The sequence below is a fragment of the Schistocerca nitens genome, chromosome 1, assembly GCF_023898315.1.
Source record: "Schistocerca nitens isolate TAMUIC-IGC-003100 chromosome 1, iqSchNite1.1, whole genome shotgun sequence".
Taxonomy (NCBI): domain Eukaryota; kingdom Metazoa; phylum Arthropoda; class Insecta; order Orthoptera; family Acrididae; genus Schistocerca; species Schistocerca nitens.
In genome coordinates, this window is record NC_064614.1 from 477,230,611 (window position 1) to 477,256,994 (window position 26,384).

General features: G+C 42.2%; 1 protein-coding gene across 1 annotated transcript in view; it reads right to left on the reverse strand.

Moving 5' to 3' along the window:
- Positions 1-26,384, reverse strand: part of LOC126236087 (glutamate-gated chloride channel-like) — a 169,876-nt gene that overhangs the window by 50,008 nt on the left and 93,484 nt on the right. Inside the window, exon 10 of the mRNA XM_049945155.1 lies at positions 4,848-4,860. Within this exon, the coding sequence (XP_049801112.1) occupies positions 4,848-4,860 (13 nt within the window). The remainder of the gene's footprint in view (positions 1-4,847; positions 4,861-26,384) is intronic.

Genomic DNA, 26,384 nt, shown 5'->3' on the forward strand with positions numbered 1-26,384 from the left:
TAAAGGGTAACGTGTATATCCCCATTTCATTGTGACCCACCCATAGATATTAAGTGAACAGAGTCTGAGGCACTCTTTTTGTTTGTTCTACAGGACAAACCAGATAATGGCAGCCTGGTAGCTGCGTGAAAGTGTGGAGTGACTTGGACACAACTCACAGTGACCCCTCCCCTTTCCCCATATAATTTAGAGGGAACGAGAAGGACGCACACCATAGCAACTTCCCCTCCTCTACCTTTGTGAATGGAAGTGTAGGACGCCAGCCAAAGCGGCTACAACCACGTGTGTAAAAATTTAGTTGTGAACTTTTCTTTCAGGTTTATAAAAGACTGATAAGGAATAATCATCTGTTTATGTATCATGTTATCTTCCTTGAATTTGTGTGTGTAAAAATGTATTTGATGTATTTAATGTAACTAAGATTTTCACAGTTTTTCAATTTCTATGTGTTTGTTAGTCTAAGGCAATATGTATGCCAAAAATATTTCATTGACTTTGCTTAAAATTTGAGTAATGACATTTCTAAAGAGGCAGTGAAAATGCCCGCAATTTAAATGATTAATGTAGGAAATCAGTTTCTTTTAATATTTATATATGTTTATAATTCAATTTTGATTTTTCATAGGGAGTTTAAATTGTACTCTTGCTTCCCTTTTTGTAATTAATTTTTTTTCTTCATTCATTAACATTCATAAACAAAAAATTTAAGTAGAGGGTGATGTAGGGAAGCAGCCTACTCACGCTGCAGCAAATTCACATCAGTTTCCATTGTGTGTTAGTCAGTCTGCTAGCTCTGACGTCATAGATGTTGCGCAATACCTTAAAAATCAAGCAAATGACATAAAACTTTCCTAGTATGTCTGGAATAATGATAAACTAATGTGTGTTAAATATAAGCTTGATAACTTCAGCCGTTTCCTTTATTTGGACGTTTTTCTATAAAAATAATTGGCGGCACAGAAAAGAGCTAGAGACTTAAAAATTTGTATTTAGATTCATCTTTCATAATGATTTAATAAAAATAGTACTTTGGATTTCACAAATTAAGATGTTAGTGTAAATTCATGATTTGGTGGTTTTCATCTCAAAACTAGAGGAAGCAAGATAGATTAAGTGAGCTTATAAATCATACTAGGATGTTTAGATTTTAATAGGTTGGAGGTCCGCTATGATGATGAAGCTGTAAAAAGTTTCTTTCAAATATCTATTAAATTGTAGCAATAGCGGATCTCAGAAGGGACAGTTCAGAGCCCATCTGCTGCGTGCAGTGCAATTAAATTAATTCTCTCGCCTAAGTTATTAAAGTTAGCCACGTCAAAAATTTATTATCAATACTTCCCTGCGTGCTGAATGCACAGTTAAATCAGGAGCTTCATCGGCCTTCAGCAAGAGAAGCTAAAATTTATTATGCAAATTGAAGTGGTGCGTTACTAGCACAGCGGCTAGTCGAGCCAGCCGATTTGATCGAGCATTTCCTCAGCGGTCCGCACCGCGGATATATATATAAGAGCGCTGTGCGAGGAGCCAAGGGCCCCAGTTCTCTCCAGACGCTGAATGACACGCCATCTGTGTCGGGAATCGCGCCGCGCCAGGATCAGTGCTACTATCAGCCTCGGGTGCCGTATTCTGTTACTCGAGATGCGCGTAACCAGTAAAGCGTTTCAAGTAAAGTGTTAATTCGGAAATGATTTTCATTATCTAACCTCAGTGTGCGTATTGTCGTATTTTCACGTGCCGTCGCGGGACAGACATTCTACTACTAATATAGCGTGGCGTTTGATGAGATATTTCATCAAATCATGGCGAGCATTCATTTCAATATTTAATTCGGACATTTATAGTTGCATCAGCGCAATAGACTCTGAACTGTTCTGTCAGTTAGGTTGTAGGGATACTCGTGTGTGTATTTGTGATTTGGAGAATATACCCAAATATTTTGGAATATTGTTTTTGATTAGAAATCCCGGACAATCTCCTAGTTCCTCAGAGCTATAAGCTGCAGCTATAATAATATTTCTCAAAGTGGGCACTAGGAACCCTATTTACAGGCTTCAGGTTTTGTCAAATCGCTTTCTGGGAGTCAAGAACGTTAAATAGAGAGCCAGTGTTGAGAACGGCGAAAGACAGCATTAACAATATTCTAATAGCCAGGAACTGATTCAACATTGCAAACTTTTATACAGCTATCATATTTCCCCTTTCTTCGTAACTCGCCGCCCCACATGTTGTATGCGAATTTTACTACAGGCAGCATTATATTCCAATCTCTTTGTTCGGCATTAACGTACATCGAGAGCGTGTCTGATAACGTCTTATTAATGCGTTCTGTGAGCCCATTTGCCTCTGGATGATAGGCAGTAGTCATTGTAGGTGTGGTGTCACAAGGTGGAATTGTCTCAGATTCCAGTCTAGGTTGCAAAACTTTTCCAAGGTCAGAGATCAACACTTGGGGTGCTCCGTTCTTCAAACTGATGTCCTCTTCAAGAAACCTTCAAATTTCCGGACCTTCGGCAGTCGGTGTTTAATGACAGCGTAGCAGATAAGGTACTGTTATCCATCGATTCCCGCTTGTCGACTTCGGAAGTACGCCAACGGGTCGTTTCCAGTTCGGTGGAACGGCACTGCTACAGGTGGGATTGGTACCAGTTGTCCCAGAAGTAATTGCGGCTTGTGCTTCAGCCGTTGGTATTCCTTACAGTGGCTCACATAGAGTCCAGGGAATCGGTAGACACCTGGTCAGCGATACATGCATCTATTTCTGTCTTTACGAATCCCACGTCATTGAAATTCTTCAGGATAGCTGGCCGCAGATAAGGTCGAATGACTGGCAACCATTTTCACCCCATTGGACCATAGTTCATCTTATATAATACTTCGTTTATCAACTGGAATTCTACTTTGGTCAGCTCCTCCTTATTTAAGTCTTCTCTGGATTTCATTAGTGCTGGATCTTCCTTCTGCTCAGCAGCAACATAATTTAATGCAGTGATGAGCGAGATTTCATACACGCTGCTGTTTTCTGCCTTGAAAGGCAGTCGCCATGCTTGTGTTTGCATCCATTTTTTGCGTATAATACTCCTGAAGTCTCTCAGTCTCGCCATAAGACCCAGCGGATCCTTCAGGTTAGTCAGCAAAAGTACGGAATGGTAGTTTGCCACAACGGTGAATAGCTTGCCAAATAAGAAAGGCCAAAACTTGTTGATGGCCGAAACCATTGCAAGGCCCTCTATCTAGGCTGTAGGATAGCTATCTCCGACTTTAAGGGTACTCTGGAAGCATAAGATATCACATTTCTGCACCTTACTGAATTTTCAATATAAGTGCACCTATCCAATAACTGATAGCGTCGGTGCCAAGCTCCATCGCTCCAATGCTACAGCGGTAGTCACGAAAATAGGCATCTCGAGGTGGCCTCACCATCCTACAGCATGGTCAGTTTGAGAAATTTAAAATGTTAGTTGTAAGTAGGCTGTTTAGGTTCTTATATTGGTAACGCCACGTAGCGCTCTGAATGAAAACCACTGGCTGTGCTGTGTGCAGTCTGGGGCTGGTTTGCATTGTTGTTGGCCATTGTAGTGTTGGGCAGTTGGCTGTTAACAGCGCGTAGCGTTGCGCAGTTGGAGGTGAGCCGCCAGCAGTGGTGGATGTGGGGAGAGAAATGGCGAAGTTTTGAAGTTTGTAAGACTGGATGTTATGAATTGCTATATATATTATGACTTTTGAACGCTATTAAGGTAAATACATTGTTTGTTCTCTACCAAAATCTTTCATTTGCTAACTATGCCTATCTGTAGTTAGTGCCTTCAGTAGTTTGAATCTTTTATTTAGCTGGCAGTAGTGGCGCTCGCTGTATTGCAGTAGTTCGAGTAACGAAGATTTTTGTGAGGTAAGTGATTTGTGAAAGGTACAGGTTAATGTTAGTCAGGGCCATTCTTTTGTAGGGATTATTGAAAGTCAGATTGCGTTGCGCTAAAAAAATATTGTGTCAATTTCGTGTTGATCAGAATAGGTAAAGCGCGAAATGTCAGAGTACGTTCAGTTTTGCTCAGCTGTTTGAAAATCAAATAATGTAAGAGGTTTATCAGCACAGTAATTAATTAATTTTTCTAAGGGGACGTTTCATAGTTGAAATTCCGAAAAAATATTGGACAATTTTTAGTCTAGAATATGATGGAAGTATTTTAAAGAGAAAATTCTTGCCAGCTGCTACGAAATAAATAAATAAATCGATAAAAGGAATGTTACCTTCAGCCCGTGGAATAAAATAACAGAGCCATAGAGTTATTTGGACTGAAAATAATATATGAACATTGACAAAGTTAATACATACATTTGATGTATGTTTTATTGTAATCTGGGATAAGAAATAAAATACTGTAAGATGTGTGAAACAGTTTCGCCTGTGTAACGAAAAATGTCGTTGCTGATGATTTTGCTTTCTGTTGGACACTGTTTAAATATCCAGCAAGAAAACTGTTAAGAAGACTATGAAAGTGTTTTTGTTAACAACTGAGGCCTTTTTTTTTTTACGCGGATGTGCACGAGTACTGTATACAGCCGCCAGGATTTTAGTTTAGTCTTAATACGACCGGAGTAGCACTACACGTAGGCCCTCTCCTGCGTTTCACTAACTGTCAAACACATGTCAATGCACGGCCACGCAGAAGACTGAAACCACACGTGAACACACGATACCGCACGGAAATTCAAAACATACATATACCGTTGATCTACTGCACTGTTTAATTCACATGCGGCAACAAAGCTATGAGGCGGGAAAGTCGCAGCGATTAATGCTGACGTATTGGAGGGAGCAGGTGTGACGTTCAGATGTCTAATTTCGTGACGGGTACTCTAGGACTGGAGAATATGTCAGCACCTTCTTAAGGACAAAGAAGAAAGATGTTTCCTGCAGCTCATTCCAAGAATATTTGGCGTCTCCCTGCAATATTTCTTGCAATGGATTTTCCTTGGCACGGAAGTCCTTCCACATTCTGAGAAAACTTCTCACATCACGAAAGTCTCGTGAATCTGAAAGTCTGTGCCTTCTCTTATTTTCTCTGGATCGAAACTGACTCCATTGACATTGGTAGGTATTTTGAGATTATTACTTGTTTGCCTTCGAAGAGGATTTTTCTTTGAACTTAGGCTAAGGTCTGCAGTCTGAACGCACTTCAGTACGACTATTAGGTGGCTTTAATGTTCTTCAAATGTCTTAAAAAATGACAAATCCAAATCCAAAAGACACGTCGTCTATTTAAGTTCTTGAAACAGGTTGTTCATCGTAGGCTCGAAGGTGGCTGGAGCGTTACACAGTCCAAATGACATAACTTTGAAATCAGAGGCCATCAGGTGTTATGAACGCAGTTTTTCCCCGACCAGTCTCGTCAATGTCGATTTGCCAGTAGCTTATCTACATGTCTATAGCTCAAAAATACTTTCATACTTTCAACCGGTCTTGGGTGTCACCAAAGTGCAGCACTAGGTAGACATCTTTTCTTCATGATTTAGTTCAGTCGACGGTAGTCCAAGAAGAAACGCCATGTGTCCATCATTCTTCTTCACAAAAACGACAACAGAGAACCAAGGGCCATCCTACAGCATCTTCTCTACTTCCTGTTGGAGTACCCACCGTTTAGCCGGCAACATCCTATACGAGCACTGGCTAATTGGTCGGCGATCTCCAGTGTTCATACAGTGTTTTACTACGGGCCACTTGGTCTGTCTCTTCACCACTCCGGATTTGAAAGCTTCTGAAAATTGGCGCAAAACAGGTAACACTCGCCGACGTTGTTCCTCGGTGTGGCATATCGAATGCTAGTGGCAGTTCGATAGTAGGTTCCTCTCTTTCATTGTCTGTAGCAGTATGGACACGATGCTGTCCGAAAAAATAAATAAATAAACACCGTTACGGCAAGCAGAGCAGTTAGATAGTTAGATGCCAATAATATCGAGGTGATAGAGCTGTGGAATCATAATTGTCAACTTATTGAAGAACCTGAGGAGCGTGAGTGGTTTCGAAAGTATAACTGTGATACTAATGGCACAGAAATCGACAACCTATGGGTGAAATTGAACAGAGCTCGCACTAGGCATGGTCGATGAGCAGACTCACTTTACAAATGGCGTGCTACATAGTCTCCGGTTTGAGACCCTGGGGCTCCGAAATAGACAATCAAGCACATTAGAAATGAATGCTCCTTAAGTTCACACCAGGAGAGCTAGAGCAACGTCATGAAAGCTGAACATAGAGCTCTTATATGGTTTAGGAACTTAGATATTGACATTTAGTTAGTTTTATATGTAGTTTTGTCTTTCTTTATTCTTATTATATACATATACTAATGTTACCTAGCTATATATCTTAAAATGGAATGGTGGCTCAGTACTTAGCGTTGCTGATTCTAAATCTTGTGCCCCGTGTTCCAAACCCAATTATTACTTTTATTTTTGTTTTTCGTTTATATATTTATGTATGTAGAAAATTTCTACGCGAACGTTCCCTAATGCATATTGATATAACGTTGTTTTTATTCTTGTGCTAATTGTATGTCAGATGACTGAAAAAAGAAAATGAAAAAAGTATTTGAAGCTTTAGTTGAAATTCTTGTAGCGAACCTTGATTCGTAGTCAATTACAAGCGCCAATTTTCGAGAAAGTAATCCGTTAAGCATGGTTTGCCGCGAGATTATTGCCAACGAGGGAAATATTCACCAGTGTTAACAACATTTCTTTCCAGTGTGAGATTCATACGAAGAAATGGCAGTGTGGCAAACCCTCTTCGCCCGTTTCTCTTGGTGTTCGGAATATATGTTTTTCGAATGTTTCTACGCTCGGTATCATCCAAAGGAATGCACCAAATCTTCCTGAAGAATAAAAATATGAATAAAATATAAGAATTTATATAAGAATTGATATGAGAATGAAATTCAGAATATGAGTATTTAAAATGCCATACTACACATATTATATAATAAATATGTGACACTTATCGTGATATACAGTTATGATTTTACAGTTAATACAACGCCCTTATAAACCCTAATTTGATAAAAAACATTCATGTAGTAAACTTCTACGGACTTGAGTATATAAATGAAAATAACAAAAATAAAATAAATAAAAAACAGTAATCCGGTTTCGACCGCTGGCCGCAAATTTAAGAAGCCGTGACGCTAATGATTTCGTCTATGTCGCACGGTAAAAGTCGCATAAAGTACCTCGAAAACTTTGACTGTCGTTTTTCCAAAAACAGCCGAGTATCTACGGATAAATAAAGACACGTTCTCGCTTATTTTGACCCCCTCTTCCACTAAGCGAAGATCCTGGGAAATCGGGTGAAGCACTTGCCGTGTACTCCTCGTAAACGTCTTGACTGGGACTGGAACTCACCTCACCCTTGACGGCGGCATAACGACGTCTTTAACTGCAAAACAACTGCCAAGAGAAGTCTTTCTTCTACGTACTTGATAGTGCAGCCTCGCCAATCTGGAGATTTGAACTTCCACGATCTGACAGCATGAAATGTCTTCAAGGTCTCACCCGAGAACAGCACTAAGACTGCATTCGACTCAAACGAAAAATTCTAAGGGCTGCACTGTGTCGAGTGTAGTTATTCTTGCAATACATTTTCCTGTTGGCTAGAGGTAAAAGGGTCGTTTCAGAAGTCCTGCACACTGCGAATGAGCGACCGTCACAGGAGCGTGATCAAGTCGAAATTCTTGTCAGTTGTGAGCGAAACTTTTGGCATGACGGTCGTATGTGTGTTTGCTGGTTCCCGTACCTTTGTCGTGAGTAATCCAGTTTTAAAATAGAAGCTGAAATCGAGCTATGGCGGATTACACCTGGTGACCAGCTTTGCTACACGAAGTCGAATACCTGTGTGGGAAGAACCCAACGGTAACTTACAACGCTTTGAGAGAGGTGTACGGGAGTAGTGTAGTGGATCGTAGCACAGTATCTGTGTGATTTGCTCGTTTCCTTGACTGTCGGGTAACCACCGAGGACAACCGAAGAAGTGGAAGCCGTTAAATGAAAGGGACTACAAATGGTTCAAATGGCTCTGAGCACTATGGGACTTAACATCTGAGGTCATCAGTCCTCTAGAACTTAGAACTACTTAAACCTAACTAACCTAAAGGCATCAGAAACATCCATGCCCGAGGCAGGATTCGAACCTGCGACAGTAGCGGTCGCGCAGTTCCAGAGCGCCTAGAACCGCTCGGCCACACCGACCGGCAAAGGGACTACACGTCTTAGGCTGTAATTAATGACATTTTAAGAGAGGATCGACGAAAAATGAGAGGAAATTACATACGTGATTAGAACGTTCGTCACTTCAGTTTACAGAATCATAAATGAAAAGTTAAAAATGAGAAAAGTTGCCATCAGATGGGTTCCTCCTAACCTGAGTGAAGAGCAGAAAGCTAGCAGCAAAAGAATCGCGGAAGAATTGGTTCAACGTTGTGGAACAGAAGGAGAACCGTTTCTGAAAAGCATTGTTGCGCTTGACGAAATCTGGATGCGAGATTTTGAGCCAGAACTGAAGTCTTAGTCGTCAGAATGGAAAAGTTCCAACTCTCTATGCTCGAGAAATTCCGCCGACAACTATCAAAGGTGAGATTGACGATGATCTTTGCGTATGACGTGAATAGACTTATAGCTACAGATAAAGTGCTCCAGGGGGCGCCTATAGGAGGCGCATACTACAAGCTGTTCCTGCGAATGATCTGCATCCGAAAATTCGTCAAAGGAAGTCTTACATTCTTGTGACTGGCGTCCTTATTTTGCACGATAATGCAAGATCGCATATTGTCCTACCAGTGAGAGGCAGTTCGACAGATATGGATGGGAAATACTTCCCCACACGCCATAAAATCCTGATTTGAACCCAGCAGATTGATTTATTTCCCAAATTGAAGGAACCACTTCTTGTATTGATACAACTGATGAAGCTTCCAGTGAGGTGACCCGGCAGTCAGAGAGCTCAACAATGGACGTGCCCTGTCCGGAAAGCAGAAGCTGCCAGAACGTTGGGAGGCTGTTATAATCAAGAATGCAGGTTATGTTGAATGCCTGTAAAAATATTTTGTAAAATAAATGTTTTCTACAATTCCGTCTTACAGCGTGCAGAACTTTCGAAATGACCTTCGTATTTCTCATTTACAGCCTTCAGCACAATCGCTTTCATATCATGGAATACAGCCTTCTTTAACTGACGACAATAACACTCGACATTATGGGAAATGAGGCACCTGAATCCACTAGGGTTTGGACATATTGATCGTTGATGACGACATCAATGAGATTTCCTGACCGCTTGGTGACTGTCGTCCTCGGAAGATTTTCATTTCTGGTGGCCTCGTCTCCGTAAAAGGTGGCCTTGCCTGTTTTTCCTAAATTTGGAGGATAAAAGAGGCGTTGGTACATCTGTACAGCTTGTCGGGAAGTGACCTTGTCCAGGGTATGGCATAGGTCGGCGATAAACTTCTATAGTTGACTGGCGCGTATAAGACTGTTGTGATGGTTGACACAGTGAAAATATATCCGGATGTTGTTCTCTTTCCTCCAAATATCTGTTCTCCTGCAGACTGTTGTACTTGGCGAAGGAGGTGGTTCTAACTGTGTTGGTCAGACGATGGCGTATCGTTTGACGGTTGTGGCATGCGCCCGAGTTGACCTAGTCCATTTTTCATGGTGTGATCGGCTATTGGTGAAAATTGGTGCTACAGCTCTTCTTCGATATTCTCTATTACCTTCTGCAATATAGGGTCGACGTTCATGGCTGGTACCACTTTTGTACTAGACCCAAAATTGCAAGTAGCCATTCACCGCTCTGTCTTGTCTCTCACCATCTCACGTATGAGATAGGCGAGCTCGTGGACATCTTCCACAAGTGCCGTAGGGACTACATGGCACTCACTCACATCTCTTTTGTCCGACTATTTTTCCGTTGCATTTCCTGGATTCCGTGGTACCACTTTATCAATTCCTGTATTGTTGTGAAATACATAATCAGAAGAACTTGGTACTTGAATTTTGCGAATTCTTTCGTCAAGTGTGAGTTTTTGTCGGTTTCCGTCATATTTGTTTCACAGCGTGTTATAGGGTTAAACATTCTGCATGTACGACTGTGTCGTTTCCGCACGAGGATGGATCCTGTTCATCAATTTTCTTTCGGTAAACGAACTTGTTGTTGATTGTCGTGAAACGTTTTCCTCACTTCAGTCTGGAATTTGTCCCAGCCATTGAAGTTCTCTCTGTTATTCTTTAACCACTGCTGGATAGCGCCGTCCAGTAAAAATACACATTTGCTATATTTTTCATGCCATCCCACGTATTGCGTTTCCTTTAGCCCTGTCATCGGGTCCTTAACAGCGTCTCTAGAAGACACTCGAACACCCACTCTATAATCCTGATGTCTCCCTGTGCGATCCCTGAAGAAAGGCCTTGAAATAGCGACGATTCCTATAGGGCAAGGATATGCAGCAGGCAGTTACAGATTTCTTCACGCAGCAGGACAGGTTGTTTTACCAACCAGTTATCTTCAGCCTCATACGTCGATGGGATGATTGCCTCGATGCTCGTGGAAATTTTGCCTGACTGGCATACCAGTTCTGCGCTGTACAGCGTCTGAAAGGAAACTTTTTGATCGGCCTTTTTACAAATATCGAGTACTCCACAATACTGGTATTTGTACAGACATCGAAAATTACAGAGTACACAAACATTAAGATAGTTCAATAACCTTCCAGATATGATAAATACTAACAAATAACCTCCGAGGTCTTTTACTGGTTGCCTATAAAAGAAGTGAGGATTTCATCTATGCATCTAGAAGAAATAATGCGATGGTTTGAGAATTCAGCAGTACCCAGAATCTCAACGTCAGAATAAAGACAGGGATTATTGATCAGCGCACATAACACATTTGAACCATATATTATTCAAACAGTCTAATCCATCCACCACAGTTTTTCTAACTCTATAGAGGACGATAAAAATATGAATTCGTGCTTCCGTCGACGTCAGGCAAATAGTTCGCAAATTAACATTCATCCGCCCACCACGAATTTAAGCGGACGCATAGGTCAGTGTGTTCCTAAAATTTTCACAGTGTCGCAGTATGCATGTCACCACCAGCACAGTCAGACTGGACATAGTACTGGTCTAGTCAGTCATCATTCATTGGAATCAGAAACTAGATTAGTGTTTAATTAACAACATTGCCACGCATCAGACTCACCATCATTCTAAAATTAAGTATTTGTAAAGTTCTTTCAAAAAAATTATCGTTGAATATCTTAATCTGTGTTGCCTTAAATTTCTCTTTGTACCTAGTTTGCCATTTGATGGAGATAATTAGTTGCTGCAAAGTTAGCAAACCACCTCAATAACAGAAATTGCTTTCTATGGTGAGAGGTTCTGTTTCTGAAGCTTTATATTGCGTGCCAAATTTATTTGGTGAACATAATGTACACTACCGGAAAAAAAATTAGCACACCTGGAAAGACGACGTCGATTTCGATCCCAGGATGGCATATAGCATCTGGAGGTAATAAATTTTCTGATGATGGTCAGTGTCGTCCGCCAACAATTAGCGTAGTAATATTGATACCAGAGAACCATCTGTGTATACCCTTTACCAGGGAATACTCACAGCCAGAAGGCTCAGTGTCGTGTAAACGTGTGGAATAAGCAGGCAACCATGCCACAGAGACGCACTGATTCTTCCTGCAGCCAACTGAGCGAGTTTCAAATGGGCCAAACTCTGCCTTCCGAGTAGCATAACGATTCTTTCGGAGAACTGACACACAAGCTGCACGCATCAGTTGAACAACGACGCCACGTGAACATTCACACACCCTTAGACGTGGTTCTAGACGTCCATGCAGCACAAACACCCGCCAGGATCGTCGTATTGTATGGGGAAAAGTAGCGTATAGTACATATACCGCAGCAGAAATCAAGGGGCTTGTAGGACCTGTTACTAGCTGTGGGACTACAGGTACGCACAACTCTAGCCCGTCTTCCACTCACACCACAGCATCGACATGCACAAGCGATTGGTCTCGTCAGAGGATCGCTTGGAGTGGCGCGCCGCGGTCTTCAGAGATGACACCATGACAGTAGGCTTTTTCTGCACGCAAGTGATGGTCGTTTGTGCGTACGATGTAGACCTGGAGAGCGTTGACTCCTACAGCACATCCGTCCATGACACAATCGCCACACCCCAGGCCTTATGGTCTGGGGTGCGATAAGCTACAACACTTGTTCACCTTTGGTGTTTCTGGACGGGACGCATCTCAGCACTCGACACGTGCAGAATGCTGTTAGACCCGTTCTTGCAACAGGAAGATCATGTGTTGTTGTAACATGATAATGCTTGCCCACACAATGCGCGTGAAACTCAACATGCTATACAAGTCGTGCAGCAACTTCCCTGGCCAGCACCATCTTCGGAGTTGTCTCCAATCGAGCACGTGTGAGATATTACGGGACGAGAAGTAACTCGTGCTACTCGTCAACCAACAAATGTTAGAGAAATACGTGCGTCTAGCAGGCGTGGCATAACGTATCCCATGACGGTATAAGCCACCTGTAGGATCAATTATATGGCAGAATCAGCGCCTGCATTTCCGCCCTTGGAGGCTACAACATGCAGGAATATGGGTGTTTCTGCATGGGTCGAACCTGGTACCTCAGATCCGCTTCTGTTATTAATTTGTAAATGTAATTATTTGCCGGCCGAGGTGGCCGAGCGGTTCTAGGCGCTACAGTCTGGAACCGCGCGACCGCTACGGTCGCAGGTTCGAATCATGCCTCGGGCATGGCTGTGTGTGACGTCCTTAGGTTAGTTAGGTTTAAGTAGTTCTAAGTTCTAGGGGACTGATGACCTTAGAGGTTAAGTCCCATAGTGCTCAGAGCCATTTGAACCGTGTTGTAATTACTTCGTGTACTCCATATACGCTATTGTAACAATAAATCCTGAGTTATTTACCGAGACAGGTGGCGCATTGGTAGCACACTAGACTCGCATTCGGGAGGACGACGGTTCAATCCCGCGTCAGGTCATCCTGATTTAGGTTTTCCGTGATTTCCCTACATCGCTCCAGGCAAATGCTGGGATGGTTCCTTTGAAAGGGCACGGCTGACTTCCTTCCCCATCCTTCCCTAATCCGATGAGACCGATGACCCCGCTGTTTGGTCTCTTCCCCCAAACAACCCAACCCAACCCTGAGTTAATTGGAAACCTCTAAAAGGGCGCATTAATTTTTTTCCGGCAGTGTACCTAAATGATCTGATGGAAGGGGTGAGCACCACTCTGCGACTGTTTGCAGATACGCTGTAGTGTGCGGGACAAGCCGCCTTTACGGATTGTAGGAGGATACAGGATAACTTTGACAAAATTTTCCTTCAGTCTGATGAATGTCAGTTTGCTCTAAACGTAGAAGAATGTAAGCTAATGCAGATGGGTAGGAAAAACAATCATGTAACATTCGAATGGCGATATGGTTCTTGAAAATCGAATAAATATCTACACGTAACGATGCAAGGCGATATGAAATGGAACCAGCACATAATGTTCTACAAACGAGAACGTTTGTGCGAACCATTCTTGACTTCTGCTCGAATGTTTGCGATCCCACCAGGTCGAATTAAGGAAAGACATGGAAGCAATTCATAGGCTTGTTGCTAGATTTGTTACCGACAGGTTTGGTGAACATACGAGTACTATGGAAATGCTCCGTGAACTCTAATGGAAATGCCTGGAGGGAAGACGATGTTCCTTTTGAGAAACAGTATTGAGAAAATTTAGTGAATCGGTATTTGAAGCTGACAGCAGAACGATTCTGCTATCTCCAATGTACATCTCGCGTAACGACACCAAAGGCAGGACTAATCAGACCTCGTATGGTGGCATGTATACAGGCGGTTTCCCCTAGTTCCGTTTTCGAGTGGAGGAAGAAAATGAATGACTAGCAGTGGTACAAGGTCTCCTCCGCCATGCACCGTGTGTTGGCTTGCGGAAAATGTATATAGTTGTAGATGTAGAAGATATTTCACGGGACATCGTACAACAAGTATTACTTATGTAATTTCATTGCGTGAGTAGCCACGCATCGTCGAAGAAAAGAATTTTCAACCATTACAAATAAATAATCCAACCGTTATCACACTGGACTCGCATTCGGGAGGACGACGGTTCAATCCCGCGTCCGGCCATCCTGATTTAGGTTTTCCGTGATTTCCCTACATCGCTCCAGGCAAAATCCGGGATGGTTCCTTTCAAAGGGCACGGCCGACTTCCTTCTCCGTCCTTCCCTAATCCGCTGAGACCGATGACCTCGCTGTCTGGTCTCCTTCCCCAAAACAACCAATCAACCCTTATCATTGATAGCAGTGGGATTCAATAACTGGAAAGCCATTTAGTGCAAAAAGAGGCGGAAAACGTGAATCAATTTTTTATTTACTTTACCACACAACTCATAATCATCATTTCTTGAAATAAGATCCTCTCGGCTGCAAAATCTCTTTTATCGACAGGAAATGTCGCATTCCGCTCCTTTGGGGCATCATCAGATTGGAATAGGGGTTAAAAAATGACAATAGTGAGCTATAGCCCGTGACAACTGGACGATGATTCGTTATAAAATTTTATATTACTGCCATATGTGGGCATTATTTGACATATGTTGGTTTTCCACATTAATTTATTACGTAAATTCATTGTTATTGTCGATTGTAGAGGCGGCTGCACATGCAGGAATTTTGCCTCTTTTGTGTTTTTATATTAACATTATCTACTCATTTTAATCTACATATGCCTCACTATCGTCATTTTTTATCCTTAGGCGAAAAAGATGACGTCGCAAAAGGGCGAAATGAATCATTTCCTGTAAATAAAGAAGATTTTGCAACCGAAACGGTCTTATTTCAAGAATTTCCTGTACTAGGCTCCCAGCACGGACTGGAACCAACTGTATAGAATCATCAGACAAAAACAATGTACATAACCAGAAATGAAAAGTTATCTAGTGCATGGTTTTGTAAACTGTGTTCTGCGGAACACAGGTGTTCCACGGAAGGTGAATAACTTCTCCGCGAAACACTATTAATAATGTGCCCAGAGTGAGATTTTCACTCTGCAGCGGAGTGTGCGTTGATATGAAACTTCCTGCCAGATTAAAACTATGTGCTGGACCGAGACTCGAACTCGGGACCTTTGCCTTTCGCGGGCAAGTGCTTCTTCCAGGAGTGCTAGTTCTGCAAGGCTCGCAGAAGAGCTTCTGTGAAGTTTGGATGGTAGGAGACGAGGTACTGGCAGAATTGAAGCTGTGAGGACGGGGCCTGAGTCGTGCTTGGGTAGCTCAGATGGTAGAGCACTTGCCCGCGAAAGGCAAAGGTCGCGAGTTCGCGTCTCGGTCCGGCACACAGTTTTAATTTTCCAGGAAGTTTCATATCAGGGCACACTCCACTGCAGAGTGAAAATATCATTCTGGAAACTGTCATTTCTGTTCGTCTGATTGCGTATTTCCTTCAGTTGCCTTTCTTTCTCTTTATTGTCTTTGTTTCATCGAGCTATGTCACTTGGCGGTGACATATCGCACGAAAGTTACTTCCGTACTTATGCTTCGCACACCAGTGTAGAAGCAAGAGTGTGCGACATTTGGACTCATAGTTTACTACAGAAACGGTAAGAGAATTTCACCGTCTTGTCTGAATACTCCAGTGGCAGTAGACTTATTTCTAGTAAGAATAAATTTATTCGCCGCTACTAACACTGAAAGTAGGTTCCTGCTAGCATGTAAAAGTACAAAAAGTTCTTTCTGGGTCTCTCAAATCACCAGTGGTCAGGTGGCGGGATCTGTAAGTTAGCTTCTTTTTCCTCTTCTTATTTAGGTTCTATTCGTAGGATACTAGATTAGATATTAGTAGGTTTGGCTTTTTGGTTTTCTGTTGCTGATTTTCATTTTCGTTACCTGATATTTTAAATTTTTCAAAGTACAGTTAGCTGTTCAAATGGCTCTGAGCACTATGGGACTCAACTTCTGAGGTCATTAGTCCCCTAGAACTTAGAACTAGTTAAACGTAACTAACCTAAGGACATTACAAACTTCCATGCCCGAGGCAGGATTCGAACCTGCGACCGTAGCGGTCTTGCGGTTCCAGACTGCAGCGCCTTTAACCGCACGGCCACTTCGGCCGGCGTACAGTTAGCTGTAAACTGATTAAAATAATGAAACAAAATTTACTATGAAAACTTTTCTAACACATTTTGTTGATCACAAACCGTTTTAGACAAGAAGTTAAAAGAATTAAACAGTATTACCTTCCGTGTTGCAGACGCAGCAATTAGTGCCCTGTTCCCTCCCCCCTCGTCCCTCTAACCCCCACTCTTTGCAGGAAGACAAACATCCTTGTAATGTTTCAGCGAAGGACTAAAAGGTACAAACGGGCATAAGAGACGGACGTGGCAAGCCATTATAAGAAAGTGATGCAGCTGACACGCATGCAGCGCGAGGACTGAGGAGTTCATGTTTGAGAGCGTTCGAGTACTCACCTCGGAGGCCGCTGGGTTCCTGTGCACAGGGGGCAGGTCCGCACCCAGCTGCCGCCTCTTCTGCAGTAGCGGCTCTGAGCTGGCCACGTGGCTCGCGAAGGTCGCGCTTTCCAACAACGGGCCCAGCTGGTTTCAAAGCCAGAAAAATGCATTATTACATTCTAGAGTAGAGTACAGATTCTGTAAAATTTTGTTAAATTAGTACATTATTATGGAAACGTAGCAACTGTGAGCGCCAACGGTACTGTTTGTCTGCTTTCCTCGGGGCCTATCATAAGCATGTTGTTTGTTGTTGTGGTCTTCAGTCCAGAGACTGGTTTGATGCAGCTCTCCATGCTACTCTATCCTGTGCAAGGTTCTTCATCTCCCAGTACCTACAGCAACCCACATCCTTCTGAATCTGTTTAGTGTATTCATCTCTTGGTCTCCCTCTACGATTTTTACCCTCCACTCTGCCCTCCAGTACTAAATTGGTGATCCCTTGATGCCTCAGAATATGCCCTACCAACCGATCCCTTCTTCTAGTCAAGTTGTGCTACAAACTCCTCTTCTCCGCAATTCTATTCAATATCTCCTCATTAGTTATGTCATCTACTCATCTAATCTTCAGCATTCTTCTGTAGCACCACATTTCGAAAGCTTCTATTCTCTTCTTATCTAAACTACTTATCGTCCACGTTCCACTTCCATACAGGGCTACACTCCATACAAATACTTTCAGAAAACACTTCCTGACACTTAAATCTTTACTAGATGTTAACAAATTTCTCTTCTTCAGAAACACTTTCCTTGCCATTGCCAGTCTACATTTTATATCCTCTCTACTTCGACCATCATCAGTTATTTTGCTCCCCAAATAGCTTCTTTAAGTGTCTCATTTCCTAATCTAATTCCCTCAGCATCGCCCTACTTAATTTGACTACATTCCATTATCCTCGTTTTGCTTTTGTTGATGTTAATCTTATACCCTCCTTTCAAGACACTGTCCATTCCGTTCAACTGCTCTTCCAAGTCCTTTGCTGTCTCTGACATAATTACAATGTCATCGGCGAACCTCAAAATTTTTATTTCTTCTCCATGGATTTTAATTCCAACTCCGAATTTTTCTTTTGTTTCCCTTACTGCTTGCTCAATATACAGATTGAATAACATCGGGGAGAGGCTACAAACCTGTCTCACTCCCTTCCTAACCACTGCTACCCTTTCATGCCCCTTGACTCTCATAACTGCCATCTGGTTTCTGTAAAAATTGTAAATAGCCTTTCGCTCCCTGTATTTTACCCCTGCCACCTTCAGAATTTGAAAGACAGTATTCCATTCAACATTGTCAAAAGCTTTCTCTAAGTCTACAAATGCTAGAAACGTAGGTTTGCCTTTCCTTAATCTATTTTCTAAGGTAAGTCTTAGGGTCAGTATTGCCTCACATGTTCCAACATTTCTACGGAATCCAAACTGATCTTCCCCGAGGTCGGCTTCTACCAGTTTTTCCATTCGTCTGTAAATAATTCGCGTTAGTATTTTGCAGCTGTGACTTATTAAACTGATAGTTCGGTAATTTTCACATCTGTCAACACCTGCTTTCTTTGGGACTGGAATTATTATATTCTTCTTGAAGTCTGAGGTTATTTCGCCTGTCTCATACATCTTGCTCACTGGGTGGTAGAGTTCTGTTAGGCCTGGCTCTCCCAAGGCTGTCAGTAGTTCTAATGGAATGTTGTCTACTCCTGGGACCTTGTTTCGACGTAGGTCCTTCAGTGCTCTGTCAAACTCTTCACGCAATATCTTATCTCCCATTTCATCTTCATCTACATCCTCTTCCATTTCCATAATATTGTCCTCAAGTACATCGCCCTTGTATAAACCCTCTATATACTCCTTCCACCTTTCTGCCTTCCCTTCTTTGCTTAGAACTGGGTTGCCATCTGAGCTCTTGATATTCGTACAAGTGGTTCTCTTTTCTCCAAAGGTCTCTTTAATTTTCCTGTAGGCAGTATCTATCTTACCCCTAGTGAGACAAGACTCTACATCCTTACATTTGTCCTCTAGCCATCCCTGCTTAGCCATTTTGCACTTCCTGTCGATTTCATTTTTGAGATGTTTGTATTCCTTTTTGCCTGCTTCATTTACTGCATTTTTATATTTTCTTCTTTCATCAATTAAATTCAATATTTCTTCTGTTACCCAAGGATTTCTATTAGCCCTCGTCTTTTTACCTACTTGATCCTCTGCTGCCTTCACTACTTCATCCCTCAGAGCTACCCATTCTTCATCTACTGTATTTCTTTCCCCCATTCCTGTCAATTGTTCCCTTATGCTCTCGCTGAAACTCTCTACAACTTCTCGTTCTTTCAGTTTATCCAGGTCCCATATCCTTAAATTCCCACCTTTTTGCAGTTTCTTCAGTTTCAATCTGCAGTTCATAACCAATATATTGTGGTCAGAGGATTCTGCCCCTGGAAATGTCTTACAATTTAAAACCTGGTTCCTAAATCTCTGTCTTACCATTATATAATCTATCTGAAACCTGTCAGTATCTCCAGGCTTCTTCCATGTATACAGCCTCTTTTCATGATTCTTGAACCAAGTGTTAGCTATGATTAAGTTATGCTCTGTGCAAAATTCTACAAGGCGGCTTCCTCTTTCATTCCTTCCCCCCAATCTATATTCACCTACTATGTTTCCTTCTCTCCCTTTTCCTGCTGACGAATTCCAGTCACCCATGACTATTAAATTTTCGTCTCCGTTCACTACCTGAATAATTTCTTTTATCTCGTCATACATTTCATCTATTTCTTCATCATCTGCAGAGCTAGTTGGCATATAAACTTGTACTACTGTAGTAGGCATGGGCTTTGTGTCTATCTTGGCCACAATAATGCGTTCACTATGCTGTTTGTAGTAGCTAACCCGCACTCCTATTTTTTTATTCATTATTAAACCTACTCCTGCATTACCCCTGTTTGATTTTGTATTTATAACCCTGTAATCACCTGACCAAAAGTCTTGTTCCTCCTGCCACCGAACTTCACTAATTCCCACTATATCTAACTTTAACCTATCCATTTCCCTTTTTAAATTTTCTAACCTACCTGCCCGATTAAGGGATCTGACATTCCACGCTCCGATCCGTAGAACGCCGGTTTTCTTTCTCCTGATAACGACGTCCTCTTGAGTAGTCCCCGCCCGGAGATCCGAATGGGGGACTATTTTACCTCCGGAATATTTTACCCAAGAGGACGCCATCATCATTTAATCATACAGTAGAGCTGCATGTCCTCGGGAAAAATTACGGCTGTAGTTTCCCCTTGCTTTCAGCCGTTCGCAGTACCAGCACAGCAAGGCCGTTTTGGTTAATGTTACAAGGCCAGATCAGTCAATCATCCATACTGTTGCCCCTGCAACTACTGAAAAGGCTGCTGCCCCTCTTCAGGAACCACATGTTTGTCTGGCCTCCAACAGATACCCCTCCGTTGTGGTTGCACCTACGGTACGGCCATCTGTATCGCTGAGGCACGCAAGCCTCCCCACCAACGGCAAGGCCCATGGTTCATGGGGGATACATATAATATCCATACAATACGTCTATAACGCTGCAGGCCCAATATCCGTTGATGCCAGTTTCCTACCCATTCGATAAGAAGATCTACGCAACCTCACTGTTCCAACGTAACACGCCAAGTCGTAAAGAAAACCTGTTGCCGAGCAGACAAAGAGAGGCATACGTTTGTTTTTCTCAATATGAAGTCATAACTGAAATATACAGGGTGGTCCATTGACCGTGAGCGGGCCAAATGTCTCACGAAATAAGCGCCAAACGAAAAAAGTACGAAGAACGAAACTCGTCTAGCTTGAAGGGGGAAACCAGATGGCGCTATGGTTGGCCCGTTAGATGGCGCTGCCATAGATCAAATAGATATCAACTGCGTTTTTTTAAAATAGAAACTCTCATATTTTATTACATATTCGTGTAGTACGTAAATAAATATGAATGTTTTAATTGAACCACTTTTCGATTTTTGATAGATGGCGCTGTAATAGTCACAAACATATGGCTCACAATTTTAGAAGAATAGTTGGTAACAGGTAGGTTTTTTAAATTAAAATATAGAACGTAGGTACGTTTGAACATTTTATTTCGGTTGTTCCAATGTGTTACATGTACCTTTGTGAACTTATCATTTCTGAGAACGAATGCTGTTACAGCGTGATTACCAGTAAATACCACATTAATGCAACAAATGCTCAAAATGATGTCCGTCAACCTCAATGCATTTGGCAATACGTGTAACGACATTCCTCTCAACAACGAGTAGTTCGCCTTCCGCAATGTTTGCACATGCGTTGACAATGAGCTGACGCATGTTGTCAGGCGTTGTCGGTAGATCAGGATAGCAAATATACTTCAACTTTCCCCACAAAGAAATCCGGAGACGTCAGATCCGGTGAATTTGCGGGCCATGGTATGTTGCTTCGACGACCAATCCACCTGTCATGAAATATGCTATTCAATACCGCTTCAACTGTGCGCGAGCAATGTGCGGGATATCCATCATGTTGGAAGTACATCACCATTCGGTCATGCAGTGAAACATCTTGTAGTAACATCGATAGAACATTACGTAGGAAATCAGCATGCATTGCACCATTTAGATTGCCATCGCTAAAATGGGGGACAATTATCCTTCCTCCCATAATGCCGCACCATAAATTAACCCCGGGTTCGATTCCCGGCGGGGTCAGGGATTTTCTCTGCCTCGTGATGGCTGGGTGTTGTGTGCTGTCCTTAGGTTAGTTAGGTTTAAGTAGTTCTAAGTTCTAGGGGACTTATGACCACAGCAGTTGAGTCCCATAGTGCTCAGAGCCATTTGAACCATAAATTAACCCGCCAAGGTCGCTGATGTTCCACTTGTCGCAGCCATCGTGGATTTTCCGTTGCCCAATAGTGCATATTATGCCGGTTTACGTTACCGCTGTTGGTGAATGACTCTTCGTCGCTAAACAGAACGCATGCAAAAAATCTGTCATCGTCCCGTAATTTCTCTTGTGCCCAGTGGCAGAATTGTACACGACGTTCAAAGTCGTCGCCATGCAATTCCTGGTGCATAGAAATATGGTACGGTTGCAATCGATGTTGATGTAGCATTCTCAACACCGACGTTTTTGAGATTCTCGATTCTCGCGCAATTTGTCTGCTACTGATGTGCGGATTAGCCGCGACAGCAGCTAAATCACCTACTTGGGCATCATCATTTATTGCAGGTCGCGGTTGACGTTTTACATGTGGCTGAACGCTTCCTGTTTCCTTAAATAACGTAACTATCCGGCGAACGGTCCGGACGTTTGGGTGATGTCGTCCAGGATACCGAGCAGCATACATAGCACACACCAGTTGGGCATTTTGATCACAGTAGCCATACATCAACACGATATCGACTTTTTCCGCAATTGGTAAACGGTCCATTTTAACACGGGTAATGTATCACGAAGCAAATACCGTCCGCACTGGCGGAATGTTACGTGATACCACATAGTTATACGTTTGTGACTATTACAGCACCATCTCTCACAAAGCGAAAAAAGTGGTCCTACTAAAACATTGATATTTCTTTACGTACTACACGAATATGTAATAAAAAATGGGGGTTCCTTTTATAAAAAAAACGCAGTTGATATCCGGTTGACCTAAGGCAGCGTCATCTAGCGGGCCAACCATAGCGCCATCTGGTTTCTCCCTTCAAGCTAGATGTGTTTCGTTGTTTGTAGTTTTTTCGTTTGATGCTTATTTCGTGAGATATTGGGCCCGGTCATTATCAATGGACCGCCCTATATATATTCAGTGCAGCTTACTGTAGCTGATAACCACTTCACACTAATATCACGCCTTCTACCCACAGCAGTGTCAAAACGGAATACGTCAGGCAACTGTCTGACCTTCACATACAACTTCCAGCGACCACTTCCTGGCCAGCAGTGTCTACCTGCTCGCAGCCACAACAGAAAACACACTCCAACTAACTGCCATTCCCTCGTTTCGAAATCTAGCCTGCCCACGTAAGGCGACGGTATTCAACGTCTGAGCCTGACGAGCTTGAAATACCACAGGCGAAGATTCAACCGTAGCCGATGTAGCAGAGAAAATGCAGAAATCATTAATGTCCTGCCGATACTAAAGTAAACGTGCGTGCTGGAAATAGACATGTAAATAAATGGAACATATGAAAGATTGGTGATTAAGACAGACACCTTTCAAATTGTTCGGCATTTTATGTCAGTTAAATAATTACCTAACTACGTCTTTATGGCCACCTAGGATGTCTTCCGCAGTGGGAGACGAAATGTTAGCGACGGAACATGAGTTAGACTACGTCCTATTGTCCACACAATTAGTGGCACCAAAGATATGAGTACTGGGCGTGTAATTACAGATGCTTACGTCGCTGTGGTCCATGTTGTTCGTCACATCTGAGAGAAGTCTGTGCGAGGACTGTTGAAGGGCCATAGGCATTAGGGACACTATTTCATTGAACTGTGGCATTGTTCAAACACCACTTCTGTTTTATACTAGAGAGCAGTGAAAGTGGAGGCTGAGGGAGGTATGTTAATGCTTCCACCCCTCGTCTTCCGCTCGTTTATAACTGCCAATGAGAATCAGTTGGCCTAGTCTGGCTTGATCCGCGCCTTTAAACACACACTTCTGGCACAGAATCGGTTCTATCATAGGTGCCGTCCACGTAGCATCTAGTGCCAAACGAATACCGGTCAATAAATTTTATGCGGGAATACTGCGCTTCATTCATACTGCTGCTGGCACGGCCATGCAACAATGCTGCTACCCACTGTCTAGTATTCGCTTGTGTGTGCCTTACATGTAAGTGTACGTCTGCGAAGAGAGCAGTGACTTTCATCAGGTGGTACTGCTATCTTTGTTTACAAATTAAGATTACTGAATTTCAAGACACAAAGATCCAAACAGAGGAAGCCCTATACAATTTTTTCTCTGTCTTAAAGACAATACCAGAACACACGAAACTTTATCGTCACCGTAGAATGCAAGAGATGTGTGTAATGTTTCACTACGTACCGTAGAGATAAAATTTGTAGAAGATCGGGCAATGCAAGCTCGTGGTCAAGAAAGGAAGCTGTAATCGCCAGAAAGACGTGGATCGTCGTACTGTATTAGAATGTTGTGACCTAGGCGAGTGAACTACAAGCCAAAAGATATTAGTTGTTTTACACAAGACTGATTTCACAGGGACCTGCCATTCACGTTAAAAACTCTAACATCTTTGGGATTCAAGTACAGAAAATGCAAAGAAGGACAATATATTCTGCTGGAGAGTTCCGATAATGCAGCAGCTATATTTCGTTTTCTGAGAAAAATAAATCTCAGGAAAGAAAAGCGCCATTGGCCTTTCATTTGTACCGATGTGACCTAAATCGGAATCACACCAGAAAGTACATCTGGCAGGTTTCAAAAGGCAACGACGTGTTTAAAATATCGACTGGCAAGGGAAACGGATTTACCACCTACCATGCAGTATCATATAGATATCGCTTCGTCGAAAGCGTAAAGGTAATATTTACATTCTGCAAATTCAATTATTAACATGAATGAGTGAATAGTGATGTACTTACACACTGGTTTAGGTTTATTACTAGGTTTAGAAGAGTGTCGTGACAGTCTTGGATAACCCCCGTTATCATTCAAGAGAAAAGATGACAATTCCAAATATAAATAAAAAGAAGAAAGAAATTGCACAGTGGCTAGAAGAGAAATTATTTCAATTTTGGGATGCTACACGAAATCGATGTTGTAGGAACTCAGGGGTGACAAACACATTTACAAACAATATTAACTTGACAGCTTAGCAGCAGAAATGGCGTACGAGTTTGTGAGGCAGCCCCCTTATCACTGCCAATACAACCCTGTAGTAAATGTGTGGGTTCTTGAAAGGTAAGGTTCCATCCATAAATTTCAAACTCAGCATGAGAGATGTGCAGAATTTACTTGAGTAAACACTTGATGAGGTCATGGCGGAAGACAGGATTAAGTACGTACGTCACTCTAATAAATCTGCAGAAAAAGTCTTTTTGAAGGAAGCATCCGAGAAAAGTTCGTTGATAGCAATGATTTCTCGAACACTAAGTCTTTAGATAAGGAAAAATAAACAGCAATAAATTTGCATTAAAAGTTCTGTCTGTTGTTCCTCCCCCCTCGTCGAAGTTTTGAACGCTGTTTCCGCTTTCTGCTCTTCTCTTTCCCCTCACAACCCCACTCCAAAAAATTTATCAATATGAGGGAGAACAACCACCTGACGTACACTGCTTGTGCTGGCATTTGTGGCGAACAGAAGAGCTGTGTTTTCTGCCTTGTATCTAGTTTAAACTAACATGCAAAGCTAAAGAATTGTTAATTGTTTACATAATACTTTGATAATTTAACAGAAGGGCGATAAGAAGGTACCTGGCTTATGAAACGTACGAAACTACATTAACATGGTGTAGCTGCTGTTTCACTATAGTGTTTTCTAAGCATTATCTTGGGGTATTGTTTCGCAGTCATAATAAATTGTTTAAAATAAGTAACTGTCCGCTTCTGATCATAAAATCTTTGCCGAAACGTTCTAGCTGACGTTTTGGGATATCATATAATTTTCAAGTGAGCGCCGTGCAATGCACTGAGCAGACATGTGCAGGATAGCACTGTCTGATGGTACTGACTGAACTCAGGCCGAAGGCCCGTCGTGACAAAGGTGTTCGGGGAGAGCACGAATGGGAGAAGCGTACAGAAAAAGAGGAGAGGTTCCTTCAACACTTACCTCTCCAACCGCTCCTTTCAGTGCTCTCTGGTATGGCTGTAGTTGCATTAAGACAATGGGCGTCACGCTTGTTCCCTTAAAAAGGAGTTGAAGTGAACACGAAAGCCTTATTTAATGTCCCAGTTTCGCAGATTGTAAATTAGATCATAAGTGTAGAAGGACAGCATTTCAGCGAATTGTCTCACATCGCAAGTGGGTGTTGCGAAAAAACAAAGAATGTAAATAAGAAGGGGAGAGTGATGCACTGAATAAATAAGTGAATAATAAGGGAAGAGAGATGTACGTTGGAACGCTTTTCAGAGTTTCGCCTCTAGCCTGTAATGGAAATTTAACATATTTTCTTATTCAGGATTTAAACGATAATATTCACGTTTAACGTTCTGCAGATTTTTTCAGGAATTGCAAACGTTACTGTGAATGTTTTTTTTGTTTTCAAATGTGAAAACATCTTCAAGTTACAACATCGTAATGTACACTTGTCACAAATATACTTAGTCGTCTATTTCTTACATTATTACTTTACTGCGCACCAACAGCCAGTTAGTGAAATCAAATAAAACACTACCGAGAGGGGTAGCGCAGCGGTTAGCACACTGGACTCGCATTCGGGAAGACGTCGGTTCGAATCCGCATCCGACCATTCTGGTTCAGGTTTTCTGTGATTTTCCTAAAACGCTTCGGGAAATGCCGAGATGGTTCTTTCGCGAGGGCATCGCCACTTTCCTTCTCCATCCTTCCCTAATCAGAGTTTGTGCTCCGTCTCTGATAACCTCGATGTCGACGGAACGTTAAACATTAGTCTCCTCCTCCTCCTCCTCCTCCTCCTCCAAAAAGCAGTTACACATTAAATACATTTTGAAACTGAAGCTACTGAAAACTAATACAAATTCCTATTTTCAAGATAGGGCAAATTGTTAAGAGATATAAGAATCGCAGTATCTTTCCAAGCATCATATGTTCCATGGTAAAAAGAAAACTTTTTGCTGCTTCAAGATAGAAAA